The sequence below is a fragment of the Lutra lutra genome, chromosome 17, assembly GCF_902655055.1.
Source record: "Lutra lutra chromosome 17, mLutLut1.2, whole genome shotgun sequence".
NCBI lineage: Eukaryota > Metazoa > Chordata > Mammalia > Carnivora > Mustelidae > Lutra > Lutra lutra.
Genome location: NC_062294.1, coordinates 55583316 through 55598767, shown reverse-complemented (window position 1 = coordinate 55598767; position 15452 = coordinate 55583316). Strand labels below are relative to the sequence as shown.

At 40.1% G+C, this 15452-nt stretch overlaps 2 protein-coding genes, 1 non-coding gene and 1 pseudogene across 3 annotated transcripts in view; 3 read left to right on the top strand and 1 right to left on the bottom strand.

Moving 5' to 3' along the window:
* LOC125088868 (zinc finger protein 665-like) overlaps window positions 1-15452 on the top strand; it is a 577134-nt gene that overhangs the window by 494733 nt on the left and 66949 nt on the right.
* The window catches only part of LOC125088894 (L-lactate dehydrogenase A chain-like), a 386819-nt pseudogene that overhangs the window by 350926 nt on the left and 20441 nt on the right, over window positions 1-15452 (top strand).
* LOC125088865 (zinc finger protein 345-like) overlaps window positions 5355-15452 on the bottom strand; it is a 256962-nt gene continuing 246864 nt past the window's right edge. Inside the window, exon 10 of the mRNA XM_047710440.1 lies at window positions 5355-6371. Coding sequence (XP_047566396.1) covers window positions 5355-6371 — 1017 coding nt within the window. The remainder of the gene's footprint in view (window positions 6372-15452) is intronic.
* Window positions 6984-7124, top strand: LOC125090091 (U4 spliceosomal RNA). Its single transcript, XR_007124189.1, has one exon. It is a non-coding gene; the product is annotated as a U4 spliceosomal RNA (small nuclear RNA).

The window sequence follows — 15452 nt, the reverse complement described above, 5'->3', positions numbered from 1 at the left end:
ATTGTCACTGAGAGTTTCTGAACTTGGGAGGAATCTGGAAAGGAGGAAAGAGAAATGTTTCAATTTGTTTCCAAAGGTATTTTTTCTGCAATGGCTAGGAGTCAATCAATCTAAGACAAAAAGTTTAAGTCTGAAAAAACAAAACATTTCTAAGGCTCTTGTTTACATTTCAGTTAGTTAACATATAAGGTAATATTCATTCCAGGAGTACAATAGTGACTATACAATTCCATATAAAACCTGGTGCTTGTCACAATTGTACTCCTTAATCCTTGTAACTAATTTAACTCATCTGCTTACCCACCTGGGCACTGGCTTCCATCAGCTTGCTCTCTATAGGTAAGAGTCTGTTTCTTTCTTTGCGTCTCCCTTTTTTTTTTCTTTCTCGTTGCACACTTTTTCATTTGTTGAATTCTACCTATGAGTGAAATCATATGGCATTTGTCTTTCTCTGACTGATATCACTTAGCATAATACTCCCTAACACCATCCACCATCCACTTGTTGCAAGTGGCAAGATTTCATTCCTTTTTATGCTAATATTCCACTGTACATACATATCAAATCTTATTTATTCATTCAGTAGTCAATGACCAATTGGGTTGGACTGTTTGAAGCAGAAATGCTCATTGCCTCTCCCTGCTGAACTGCTCCTCCAGCAAATCAGCACCACGGACAGAGCCAGAACCTGAGCGCATACTCGTCCTGGTACTGACTAGAGAGGAAGGCCCCACACAGCAGTGCAGCTGCTTCCCTGAAAGGTCCCCCCATCTGCAGTGGATCAAACCTTGACAGCGGTTGTATTGTTACGGCCTGTGGACCGGATCCTGGCCAAAGGACCAAGTGGCACTCAGAGACCTTGGAAGATCAGAGGTTGATTTCACACCCGTGGGCTCAGAAGAGAGTACTCTCTCAAGGTCTGAACCCCGAGCACAAACAAAGGGGGTATTTATACATTTTTACTTCCGTATCTGTGCCACTCTTGCAGCTGTGGCTGGTAGGGCTAGGGGAAAGCCTGGAATGGCCCTGGGGCCAGGACTGGGATTCCCCTGCTGGACTGGTCAGCCACTTCAGAACATAGGGTTTCCTTATCAATAAACATGGGAAATGAGGGTTTGGGTTCAACCACAGCACACACCTTGCTAATCCTGCCTATTCCACTACCCAGGAGGCTTCTTGCTCCCCACATTTGTGACATGTTAAAGCTATACCTAAATGTGTTGGGGGCCATGAGGCCTGGTCAAGGGCATTGCCCTACTAGGTTAAGGTTTGAACTGATGCAGGCCTAATTCTGCTGAGGGCCGGATAGTGCCACAGATAACCATGGTCTGATAGTCTCATGCCTTTTCCTCTGATCCCCGTATCTCTCTCAAAGAGCCCCTGGCTAATCTGCCACAAACATCTCTCAGGCTAGTGGGCCAGAGCAACTTCAAGGAGGTAAATTATTCTGTACCCAAGACACTGGAGAACTTTAAACGTGTACCACAATAGACACTTTCCTCCCTGGGTTGATGTTTGTCCAAGGCTTTCACAAGCCAAGCCACTGAAATACATCCTGCCTCCAGCAAAGGTAATGCCTTCTCGTTCCTACTTCTCTCCTATATACTTAGTTTCTTCTTATAGCTTCCCATTTTCCATTTACCTATATCCAGTTTGCCTGCAGTTCCTTACTACCTAGTTCATCCCTAAAGCTTCTCATTTTCCATTAACCTATATCCTGTTTCCTGCAGTTGTTTACTATCTAGTTCATCTCTAAAGCTTCTCATTTTCCTTTAACCTATATCCGGTTTTCCTTCAGACTCCAGACCAAAAGCACATATTTCTGCTACCTCCCATGGCTTTCAGAGGGACATGACTACTCAAGAGGCAAGACCCTGTCCCCCATCCCTGCCGCCAGTCTGTACCCACTATAGCTTACACTAGAATAACTTGTGCTGAACAAAGAGAAATTATCTGATGAGTGCTTGAGTCCTTTGATGTCTTCTGCACAAATGTAATCCCCTACCCCAATTAAACTGTCTATAAAAGAAGCTCTAAAATAAAATAAAATGAATATGCCTGACTACTGACCAGAACTCGTTGTGCGGCTCTCCCATTCCTTTTGCCAACACCGCCCCTCCTTTGGGACACCTGGACCTGCCAAGGCTGGACCCCAGCATAAATGATTGCATCATCCAAAACCCATCCCATCCAGTGCCACTGATCTAGACCTGGGCCATCACAGTCATCACTGTCATCCAAGAGCATCTGGTCCTCAGTTACAGACAGGTATTCAGTTAAATCATGAAGATAAAGACTTCCCTACTCCTTTAAAACGAACATATTTGGACTCCTGGGTGGCTCAGTGGGTTAAAGCCTCTGCCTTTGGCCCAGGTCATGATCCTGGGGTCCTGGGATTGAGCCTCACTGCTCAACAGGGAGCCTGCTTCCTCCTCCTCCTCCTCCTCCTCTCTCTCTCTCTCTGCTTGCCTCTCTGCCTACTTGTGATCTCTGTCTGTCAAATAAATAAATAAAATCTTTAAAACTAACATATTTGCCAATTCACGTTCCCCATTACATGTATTCACCAGATGACACCACCAAGCCTGTGCTTTGGAATGACTAAAGCGAGCCATATCCAGTTCCTTCCCCACAACAGAGGTTTTCACATTTTCTTTTAATAGGTCTTCCCTTTCTCTCTAAGGATGTTGCCTTCATCGAATTTTACTGAGATTCACATCCCACATCCAAGCCTAAATTTCTGAATAAATGCCCTTTGCCTGTCCATCTCTCTAATATCAATTGTTTAGTGAGAACACCCTTGCCCCAATTCAGGCAAAAAAGAATGGTTGTGATGCCTATGGAACTGGAAACAAAAATGAGGAAAAATACAACTGGAGATTTGGAAATAACTAGGAAATAAAACAAGGAGAAATTATTCTTTTAATGCTGAGTCTGTTGTTCGCCTCAGACCACTGTTCTGCACATGCTAATTCATGTTATAATATTTTATATCTCTTACCTGAGCTACAATATCACTCCATTTAGAATAGGTCTCCTCTACTTCTGGCATATCTGTTACACACACATCAAGGTCATATGCGCATATGTACTTCATAGACACATTAAAACAACAGCTCAGTGTAACATACCTTTACTAGGGGCCGTGATTCAATGCTTTAGAGTCTGAGCAGTAAGTCCAGACTAGGCCATTGAAACTAATACAGGTCTAGGTAAGCTCTGCGGAAATCTTCTCTAAGGGACATGGGAGGCGGTAGCCTTGGGAAAAAGGAGATGGCTGCTCACAAGGGTGGATTGTTGTCATATCAGAAGTTACATTGCCTTGTGACTCTGCAGGGTGTTGTCTAGAGAACACACTAGTGAGAAGGGTAGGTGTCAGTTCAAGGCTCCTGGAAAACTACCGGTTACACAGAGGAGATGTCAAATAGCAGTATCATGGAGTATGTGAACTACAAGGTCAACCATACCTCCATATAATCTGTAACATATCAACAATAATAATACAGTATTCATAAAGAGGAGAAAATTATACAATACATCAACCAGAGGGGGGGAATCACACACGGTTTTAACTTAAGGAACTGAGAGAAAGGATTCCTAGGAATATTATTCCACTCCATTACCAAGTAGGGGATAGATACCATCAGTTCTCTACAACCTTCAATAGAGTGAGATAGTTTCACATTGGTGGTGGGATAACACATCATTCATTACACACCCATATTAAGATGTTAAAAACCATTATGTTTTATTAGTTAAAATATATTAAGTACACAGACTATGTTATGCATTTCAAATCCACTCTATTATCCCTGTTCAAAATACAAGATGCAAGCGTTAAAAAGCCCTCAAATGCTTGTATCATGATGTGGGAGTAGTGATTACCATATATTTCAGGCCTGAGAATCGTTAACAAATGTGTGTGTCCAATGATATGGCACTGTAGGGAAGAGTGAGCTATGCTCTCTTTGCTATCTGTGAGGATTTCTGCATTTCAACCACATCAGCTTCTACTCTCTAAAGATCACTATCACGAAGATACATTAGTACTGAACTGGACTGCCACCTCTTTTTCTGTAAAGAACAATTAGTAAAACCTTGTATTTCTAGTTCAAGGAAGTTCTTTAGTTTCAATAAATGGATAACAATCATGATCTGAACACCTATCTCATGGTAACTTACATCAATATTATAACCATAAACAGCATCTCCATTTAGATTTTCTTCATTTGTTGCATATTATCCTATCCTTCATCTTCCATGGAAAATTAGGGATGCATTAGTCCCATCTAATGCAGAAGGGCATCAAATATCTTTGATATACCTACAATCAGCCACATGGTTTCACACATACACAGTAGGAATAAATAAATTTTCTGAAGTGATTTGAGAATTAGGTACATTATTATTAGTCACAAATCTCAAATATGGTCAATGTAACAAAAAAGTGCATTGAAATTAATTATATCTATGTAAAAGTCCACCCATTAAATCTCTTGCATATAACAACATATCTATTTGCTTTAACTTTGTCTTTTTCCTTGGAATAACTGTTCTGATACAGAGTACTGTGTGAATAGAGTATCTGATATATGGCTTTCTACTAGCTATCTGTCAAATGTTATTGACATCTGATGATCAATTAAATAGTTTTCCAAACTCTGGTACCTTTCAATCTACTTATTTTAATGTCCTCTCTGGTATTGGCTTAAGTGTATATTGAAAAGAAGGCCTTTCCACATTCATTATGTTTCTAGGGTTTGCTATTTTTTTTATAAAGATTTTATTTATTTGACAGACAGAGATCACAAGTAGGCAGAGAGGCCGGCAGAGAGAGAGGGGAAAGCAGGCTCCCTGTCGAGCAAAGAACCTGATGTGGGGCTCGATCCCAGGACTCTGGGATCATGACCTGAGCGGAAGGCAGAGGCTTTCACCCACTGAGCCACCCAGGTGCCCCTAGGGTTTGCATTTTTTGACACTGAGTACAGACTGAATTCCAGTTAAAGGTTAGAACACTTTTTTCACATTTTCCAGTTTTCTTCTATGACAACAATGACATTAAGTTGTGTGCTCCAGGGAGAGAGAGGTAAGACACATTCTTTATATTTGCGTAGTTACTCTCCAATATGAAATCTCTGATGTGGTGTATGGTAGAGCAGTCCTTAAGCATTTTTTCCACATTCTTTACATTTGTAAGGTTTCTATCCAGTATGAATTCTATTATGGTTACTAAGGTGTGAGTGCTGTTGAAAAGTCTTTCCAATTTCTGTACATTTATATGCAATTCTGTGATAAATTCTGTGATGAGTAAGTGTTGAGAACAATCTAAAGGCCTTGCCACATTATTTACAATTCTAAGGTTTCTCTCCAGTATGAATTCTGTGATGTTGAATAAAGTTTGAGTGGATATTAAAGGCCTTGCCACATTCTGGACATTGGTAAGGTTTCTCTCCAGTATGAATTCTGTGATGTTGAGTAAGGGCTGAGTGCTGTTTAAAGGCCTTGCCACATTCTTGACATTGGTAAGGTCTCTCTCCAGTATGAATTCTGTGATGTTGAGTAAGGGTTGAGTGCTGTTTAAAGGCCTTGCCACATTCTTGACATTGGTAAGGTCTCTCTCCAGTATGAATTCTGTGATGTTGAGTAAGGGCTGAGTGCCTGTTAAAGGCCTTGCCACATTCTTGACATTGGTAAGGTTTCTCTCCAGTATGAATTCTGTGATGTTCAATAAAGTTTGAGTGGATATTAAAGGCCTTGCCACATTCTTGACATTGGTAAGGTTTCTCTCCAGTATGAATTCTGTGATGTTGAGTAAGGCTTGAGTGCCTGTTAAAGGCCTTGCCACATTCTTGACATTGGTAAGGTTTCTCTCCAGTATGAATTCTGTGATGTTCAATAAAGTTTGAGTGGATATTAAAGGCCTTGCCACATTCTTGACATTGGTAAGGTTTCTCTCCAGTATGAATTCTGTGATGTTGAGTAAGGGCTGAGTGCTGGTTAAAGGCCTTGCCACATTCTTGACATTGGTAAGGTTTCTCTCCAGTATGAATTCTGTGATGTTGAGTAAAGTTTGAGTGCCTGTTAAAGGCCTTGCCACATTCTTGACATTGGTAAGGTTTCTCTCCAGTATGAATTCTGTGATGTCGAGTAAGGGCCGAGTGATGGTTAAAGGCCTTGCCACATTCTGGACATTGGTAAGGTTTCTCTCCAGTATGAATTCTGTGATGTTGAGTAAGGGCTGAGCTCTGGTTAAAGGCCTTGCCACATTCTGGACATTGGTAAGGTTTCTCTCCAGTATGAATTCTGTGATGTTGAGTAAGGGCTGAGCTCTGGTTAAAGGCCTTGCCACATTCTTGACATTGGTAAGGTCTCTCTCCAGTATGAATTCTGTGATGTCGAGTAAATGCTCTGTGAAACTTAAAACCTTTGCCACATTCTTTACATTTGTAGAGTTTCTCTCCAGTATGAATTTGCCTGTGTCCACTTAGTGATGAGAAGTCCTTAATGGTTTTACTAAATTCCTCACATTTGTCTGGTTTCTCTACAGTATGATTTCTGTGATGCTGAAATAGGTTTGAGCTGAAGTTAAAGGTTTTGCTGCATTCTTTACATTGGAAAGGTTTCTCTCCGTATGTATGTTTGAATATTAGATTGGAGCTTTTGCTGACAGAAACACACTGCTTTGCAGAAACAGTTGACTTAAAAAGTAAGGTTTTCCATGATGTTTTATATCCTTCACTATTCTGGTCATTTTGATTCTTATCAAGCGCAGTTGTCTCCAAATGGCTATGTCCTTCCTGGTAAGTTTGATGCCCTTCACTCTCCCCATCATTGTCCCAGTATGTCATTAAGCAAACATTTTCAACAGCACTATTTTTGTATCTACCCATTGACACTTTTTGGAAAGAAGTTTCTACGCTTGGCTTCTGCAGGCAGCTTTGAGGGTCATGTGAAGATACAGCTGAAAGATATCAAATAAGAGAAGCTTTGCACACTGGCAGTATCGTAGCCAATGAGGTTTATCCGAGGCACAATTATTGCTAATTGAAAACTTTTCTCAAAGATATCAAATAGAGAAAAGTAAAATCATTCTACTTATCACATTCAGATGAACATACGAATGTCTTCTAATATACAAGCTTCAAGTCAATTAAAGAATGTCAGGAAGATGGCCAAGAAGGAATCATGAGGACTTCATTCCTCCATGGATACAGAACTTTGCACACAACATACAGACCACATATCCTAATAGGTAATTCTGTGATATTGTCATCTTGTAGCACACATCATTTTCCTCTATCTCAAATAATCAGCAAAAGTGTCATATGAGAATAAAATTGTGGAAGGATGGATTCTTAAACATAAAACTGAAATGAACCCAATAGAATACAGTAAAAATAGGAACATATCCACAATAGGAAGAGTTGGTTGTCAGAAAAGATCAACAAAATTGACAGCTCATGAACTAAATCAAGGGCAAATAAATGAGAAAAGACCACCTAAAAGGAGAAGTGAAGAACTAAAAGCTGACACAGTAGAACTAATACCATAGAAATAAAAGCAATTATAAAAGGAGACAGTGTATAATCATGTGCCAAGAAAGTGATACCAAAAGACAACAATAAATTTCAAAAAAGGTATAACCATCATGAAGAAATATTTTATTTTATTTTTTTTTAAGATTTTATTTATTTATTTGACAGACAGAGATCACAAGTAGGCAGAGAGGAAGGCAGAGAGAGAGGAGGAAGCAGGCTTCCTCCTGAGCAGAGAGCCCGATGCGGGGCTCGATCCCAGGACCGTGGGATCATGACCTGAGCCGAAGGCAGAGGCTTTAACCCACTGAGCCACCCAGGCACCCCTGAAGAAATATTTTAAAATTACAACTTGTCAACAACTACTAAGCACACTGAAAGAGTAATGAAGAAATTGCCAACAAGGAAAAGTCCTGTGCTAGATGAATTCACTGAAGAATTCAAACAGACACTTCATGACAAAGGACTTCAAATCTCCTCAAACATTTCCAAGGAGTGAAGATCAGAGAAATCAGCAGAACATGCTCTCTAGGGCACCAGCATTACCAGGTTATCTGAGCCAGGAGAAAACACTATAGCTAAAGAAGTCTACAAACTACTACGTGTGAGGAATATTCATACAAAGTCCACAATAAAATAGAACAAACTAAGTTAAAATCAGATTTTACCGTTTAGCAACATAATCAAGTGAAAAATCTTCCTGGAATTAAGGGTGTTCCAGTATGGAAAACTATAAATTGAAGACTCCACAATAACAGAATGAAGATCAAAAAAGACATGATCGGGGCGCCTGGGTGGCTCAGTGGGTGAAAGCCTCTGCCTTTGGCTCAGGTCATGATCTCAGCGTCCTGGGATCAAGCTCCACATCGGGCTTTCTGCTCAGTAGGGAGCCTGCTTCCTCTTCTCTCTCTGCCTGCCTCTCTACCTACTTGTGATCTCTCTCTCTGTCAAATTAATAAAATCTTAAAAAAAAAAGACATGATCATATTAATTGAGACAGAACACAAGTATGGCATATTGGACATATCATGATTAAAAATACTCAATAAAATGGGGCACCTGGATGGCTCAGGAGGTTGAAGCCTCTGCCTTCGGCTCGGGTCATGATCTCAGGGTTCTGGGATCGAGCCCCACATCGGGCTCTCTGCTCAGTGGGGAGCCTGCTTCCCTTCCTCTCTCTCTGCCTGCCTCTCTGCCTACTTGTGATCTCTGTCTGTCAAGTGAATAAATAAAATCTTAAAAAAAAAATACTCAATAAAAGTGGCTGGGTGGCTCAGTCATTAAGTGGCTACCTTCAGCTCAGGTCATGATCCCAGGGTCCTGGGATGGAACCCAGCATCAGGTTCCCTGCTCAGCAGGAAGCTTGCTTCTCCCTCTCCCACTCCCCCTGCTTATGTTCTCTCTCTGGCTGTGTTTCTCTCTGTCAAATAAATATATAAAATCTTTCAAAAAAATAAATAAAATTTTTAAAAAATAAAAGCACTCAGTAAGTAGAGATAGAAGAAACTCTCTCAACCTAATAAAAGCCATATATGTATGAAAAGCTGATTCAGTAGTAAAAGACTGCAAGCTTCTCCTCTAAGATCAGAAACAATGCGATGAAGGGATTACAACACTGCCTTTGAGCAAAGTACCAGATATTCTAGTCAGAACAGTTAAGGAAGGAAAAATACATAAAAAGAATCCAAATTGCAAAAACAAAAGTTAAATTATCTGTGTCCACAGATGATGTGATCTATAGAAAACCGTTAAGAATTCTAACTTCATTTTTTTCTGTTTTGTCATTGTTTGTATTATTTATTTTGCTAATCTTTTTTTCCACAACACTTTCCATTTTCAAAATCTTTTATGCTCTACATGGTTGAGTTAAGAAAAAAGTTGGGGGGCACCTGGGTGACTCAGGGGGTTAAAGCCTCTGCCTTCAGCTTAGGTCATGATCCCAGGGTCCTGGGATCAAGCCCCACATCAGGCTCTCTGCTCAGTGGGGAGCCTGCTTCTCTCTCTCTCTCTGCCTGCCTCTCTCTGTCTACTTGGGATCTCTGTCAAATAAATAAAGTCTTTAAAAAAAATAAAAGAAAACAAGGGAAAAGCTACTGAAAATTAGTTTTCCTTTCGGAAAAAAACTACTGAAATTTAGTAGAGAAAGAAAATAACAAAAGTGTGAAACAAATATAATAGAGCAGAATAAACAATAACAATACATTGAACGTAATGCTCATTTTTTATTGTTTTTTTCTTTTTGTTGTTTTTTTAAATTTATTTCTTTTTTATTAACATATAATGTTTCCAATAACATATTCTTTGTTTCATGGGTATAATGCCCTTTTTAACCAAAATAATAACAAAACTGGCAATGCTTTAATTAGATCAATAATTACATACTAATCAGTTAACTTAGAAAAAAATACCCAGATAATTCATAAAAATGCTCAAGTTACTAAGACTGAATTATCAACCTTATACCAAAAAAATTGGGAATCTTCTTAGACCAGAATAACAGTTTAATTTGGAAACAAAACCGTCCCAGCACAGAAAAGCCCAAGACCTAGGAATGATACTATATTTGATGGAGTCACTCTGTTCCCTAAATGAAATCTTGAGAGAGATGATACATCTCTTTGATTCAGATTCATTATTTTTCATTCATTCATTCATTCATTTATTGTCCTCTAGGTCAGAAAGTTATTCCCCTATTTCTTCCCTCTCCTGTTCATTGCATCAAGTCTGTTTCCAAACTGATGGATTGCATTGTTAATCTCTTTCATTTTTTTAAAAAATTTATTTATTTGTTTATTTGAGACACAGAGAAAGAGATAGAGAGAGCATGAGTAGGAGCTACAAGAGGGGAGAAGAAGGGAGAATACGAAACAGACACCACAGTGAATGAGGAGCTTAACTTGGAGCTAGATCCCAGGATCCTGAGATCACTACCTGGACCAAAACCAAGAGTCTGATATTTAATGGAGTGAGCTACCCACATGCCCCCATTTTTTTTTTTAAACTCTGCTCTCTATGTTAAGGTTCTCATTATTCTTTTCTCATCCCTGGGAATATCCCTAAGATTGTTGCCTTAAATTCTCCATCAAGCAAGTTACTCATTTCTGTTTCCCTTAGATCTCTAGCCATGGCCATATCTCATTTCATGTAAGATAAATTTTTTCATCTTGGTATTTTGTCTAAGTCGCTGCCTTCTTCTGTATTTGGAAAAGCCACTGATGTGTCCTCTTATATCCTTCAGGCCAGGGTTCTGCAGAGGCTCTCCTTGCTTGCTGTGGGGAATATTTGGACCCTAGCCTCAGTGTGACTAGGTGAGCTCTGGTCTACTTGTGATAGGAGACCTGACATCAACTCCCAACAGGGCTGAGGCCATACAGAACTCTCTGGTCAGCAGATGTGGTGTGGGCAGGGGCCCACCTTGCTGGTCCTGAGGCAAGCCTCACTGAGAAGGGCAGTCCCACCAGAACACAGGGAGGTGGGGCTTGGTGCAAGAAAACCAGACAGCCAGCGTCCCTGCTGAGTGGGGTTCTATGTTTATGCTATAGGGCGGGAGAGGGAAATGGTGCCATCCAATTTCTGTGTTCTTGAAAACGCATCTCACTGAAAGTTTCATCTCAAGATAGGATTTCTAGACTACTGAATAATCTTCCACTCTGTGCCATCCTTCAGATGGTTGTTTCCATGATGTCTGCCCCCAGGTTGTCTGCCTGCCTTCTCTTCAGGGGCACCAGAGTGCCCTCTTGGCTCTATCCCAGACAAACCTATTGACTATACTCATGTGTTTGGCAATAAATCTGTATAACTTCACCTACATCCAGTGAAATAAAGACATAATGATAAAAGACATAATGATAAAACACCCATCAGGTTGCCAGGATTCCAGCTACAGCCTGTAACATGAAGAATGTTGCTATTGCCAAGCCCCAGAGGCCACTCTACTGTGGGAAGAGGAATGATCATTCATCTGAGTCGAGTGGCCCATGGAAGGTTTATGACATCCCAACTGACATGGGTTGTGTGGTCCTGTGTGATTGCTAAGCAGGACTAGAGACAGGAAAAGATGGAGACAAATCACAGAGAAATTGACTCCAAGACTGTGGCAGTGTGAATCCCTATCAAGAAATGACTTCTGTAAGCAAATGAAAAGAAAGCACAACATTTTCAGAATACATTTCAACTTGTTAGCTATGTTGGGGGGATAAAAAAAGAATAGAAAACTTCAGTTACTACAGAAATCCCGCAATACATTGATTTTTTAATACATTTCTGATTGAAATTTTAGGATAATGATGTGTTTACAGAAACTAAAAGGATTCTATCTCTGTGGTCCTGGTGTAAGAAAAAGTTCCGAAGAACAATAAAAAACACTAGCCATGAAAGTTGAAATGACAAATTAGAGGACAAGAAAATTAAGAACTACTGATATGGTAATATGGGGATAGGCACAACAATCCAATGTTTCCAAGTGTGCCAGTGGATTCTAACACAGGCTAAGATGGACAGCCTCTACAGGAACTAAGTCACAGGTCATCCCTGAGTTATCTACAGAGAAGTCACTCTTACAAACCCTCTATGCCTGTGGTCATGTTAGTGTTGGGACACAAAGACACACAAAATACACAACACACATCTTCTTTATGCATTATTGTATCTGACTCTGACAGTCTTTACTTCTTTCATCTCTCTCTTCCCTCTGTACCTTCCTTGAGCTCCCACGCCAAATATACTTCCTTGAGCTTCCTGAGATGACCCCAGATGCACCTTAGTTCACATTCTTGAATGAAAGCAATCCAAATTTAAGTGATTTGGAACAGGGGTACCTGGGTGGCTTAGTTGGTTAAGTGGTTATAACTCAGGTCATGATCTCAGGGTCCTGGGGTGGAACCCTGCATTGGGCTCTCTGCTTAGCAAGGATTCAGCTTCAGAAATCACTTTCTCTCTGCCCTTTACCCTACTAACTCTCTCCCTCTCTCTAAAATAAATATTAAATATTAAAAAATAAAAATAATAAAATGTAGGTCCTGGGTGCTAATCGGTTAAGCAATGAACTCTTTCTTTCAGATCAGGTCATAATCTCAATGTCATATTATGGAGCCCTGGGTCAGACTTTGAGCTCAGTAGGAAGTTGGCTTGGGATTCTCTCTCCCTCTCAGTCTGCCCCACCCTGCCGCACTCCCTTGTACTTTCTCTAAATTAAGTAAATAACTCCTAAAAAAATGTATTGGAAATTATTTAAATATTTTTCAAATAAGTAAAGAAATGTATACAAGACATTAATATAGGTTACAAATTTTAAAGGGATTGGATATAACATTTTCACTCTAAATCTGCATTTAATCAATTTTCTCATAAGACCATAAATAATTGCAGGTCTAAGTAGCTGTTCATCAGCTATGCATTTACATGTAGCATAAAATCCCTGGGCATTAAGATTAAGGATACTGTTAATCTTAGGGTCTTTTTGAAACAACTAGTTTTGGGGTGCCTGGGTGGCTCAGTCGGTTAAGCCTCTGTTGTCAGCTCAGGTCATGATCTCAGGGTCCTGGGACCGAGCCCCACATCGGGCTCTCTGCTCAGCAGGGAGCCTGCTTCTCCCTCTCTCTCTCTACCTACTGCTCTGCCTACTTGTGATCTCTCTCTCTCTCTCTGTCAAATAAATAAATAAAATATTTTTTAAAATTCTTAAAAAAAAAAGGAAAGAAAGAAACGGCTAGTTTCAGGACAAAGTGTGATCGCCTTTGTGCCAGATGCTGTGGTGAAGTTCAAGAGATGTTCTCAAATATCTACATCCATGTGTGCGACATTTATATATTACACTGGCCCAAGGAATAGTAGTGCTCAATGGCATGGAGGGAGTACTACCTTGGGGAAAATGGCTTTCCATGAAGGAAAACAGAAAGACTTCAGATCAAACTCCCTAGGTCCTATCAGATTGATAGTCTCCTTCGCTGCAAGGAACATGGATTGATGCCCAGTGGTGAGGCAGGTATCCTGAGGCAAAGAAAGGGCAAGCATAAGTGCGATGCCTGGGGGTAGACAACACCAAAGAGAAGAAATGGAAAAACCAGAGTATATCTAGGGTATCTGAGCTATTTTATCAGACCTGAGCATCTACCTCCTCACTGTGTACTTAACACAAAATATGTCTTCTTTCTTACACGTACACAGCAGCTTATTCATGGTATAGCTGACCACAAGATGACACATACTGAATAATGAATTATTATCCTTCTTCTTTTTTTTTTTTTTAATTTCATTCACTTATTTGATGTAGAAAGTGTGTGTACAATCACCAGGAACAGCAGGCAGAGGGAGCAATACATATCTGGCTGAGCAGGGAGCCAGTTATGAAGCTCCTTCCCAGGACCATCATGTTCTGAGCAAAGGCAGATGCTTAACTAAGTCACCCAGGCGTCCCTATCCTTCAGTTGATCCAATTTTAAATGTGAGCATAACAGGGTACCCAACTTAATTTTATCAGCTTCTACAACTGATAAAAACCCACTGAAAACTCAGGTCAGGAGTATAAGGAGAGCATGGGCTGTGAAACAACATAGGGACATCTCACCTAAAATCTGGGTGGGCTGTTTGGAGCAGAAATAGACACCTCTATTTACTGGTGACAAAGAGGGAGAAACAGGGAACACAAGCAGGGGGAGCTACAGACAGAGAGAGGGGGGAAGCAGGCTTCCCCCTGAGCAGGGAGCCCAACACATGGCTCAACCTCAGGACCCCAGGATCACGACCTGAACCAAAAGCAGACACCCAACTAACTGAGCCATCCACTTGCCCCTCAATTTTCTTATTTTGACAAATACAGTGCACTATCGTAAATGCACTTTCCCTTCATTATGACTGTTTCAATGTTTTATTTTCTCAAGTTTCCTTCATTATAAAAATACAATATATACCATTGACCCCAGAAAAGTATGAGATAATGGACTGTTAATGTTCTAGGTAAGAGTTCTGGTCAAAAATAGGCTATTTCCATCCAAAAGTAGGTATGGTTTTCAGTTTGGGGGATACAAAAGTTCCACAGAGATGTCCAATTGTGGAGAGGTTGGCAACACATACCTACATTTTCCATGGCTAAAATGTAATTAGTCTAGATTTTTCTCTAAAAATAAATATTCTGATTTAGAATCAGAAGCAAAGAATTAGGAAAACATGTTCTAATCAGAGGAATGAAATAAATCTCTAAAACTGGCCCTGAATTAATAAAGAAGTACTTACTGTCTGAGGAGGAATTTGAATAACTGTCATAAAGATCATCGTGGAAGAAGAGGAAAAGTAGGTGGTAACTAAATGCCATCAGGAAAACTATACATGACAGAAATGTAAACCCAAAGACACAGAAAATACAACCATTCAACCAAAGTTGGGAGCTGAAAAGTACAATCACTGAAATTAAAAATACACAAAGGGGTCACTCACAGACTTGATCAAACAGAAGGAAGATTCAGACAACCTAAAGACCCCAGGTTTTAAATTATCTGCTGAGAGGAACAAAGAAACATGTGGAAAAGGGCAGAGTAGGGACTCATGGGACACCAACAAGTGGTCCCATAGGCAGGTTATGGGGACCCCAAAGGTAGGGGAGACTAAAAGGGGCAGAAGGTTTATATGAAGATCTAAGGGCTTGTAAATCCATGTTTGTGGAAAGAAGAGACAAATTCAAGAAGCTCAGGAAAATTAAATTAGGATAAAATTCAAGACATGAACACAGTGACACATTACAATTAACCTATGAAAAGTCACCAGTAAAAGAGAGAATTTTGAAACAGTGTGATAAAAACAACTCATCTTATTTCAGAGATCTCCATAAGATTATTACTGGGATTCACAGCAGACCTGGGAGGAAGAACTGCATGGGATAGTGTATTCAAGCACTGAAAGATCAAAATATCCACCAAGAATCCT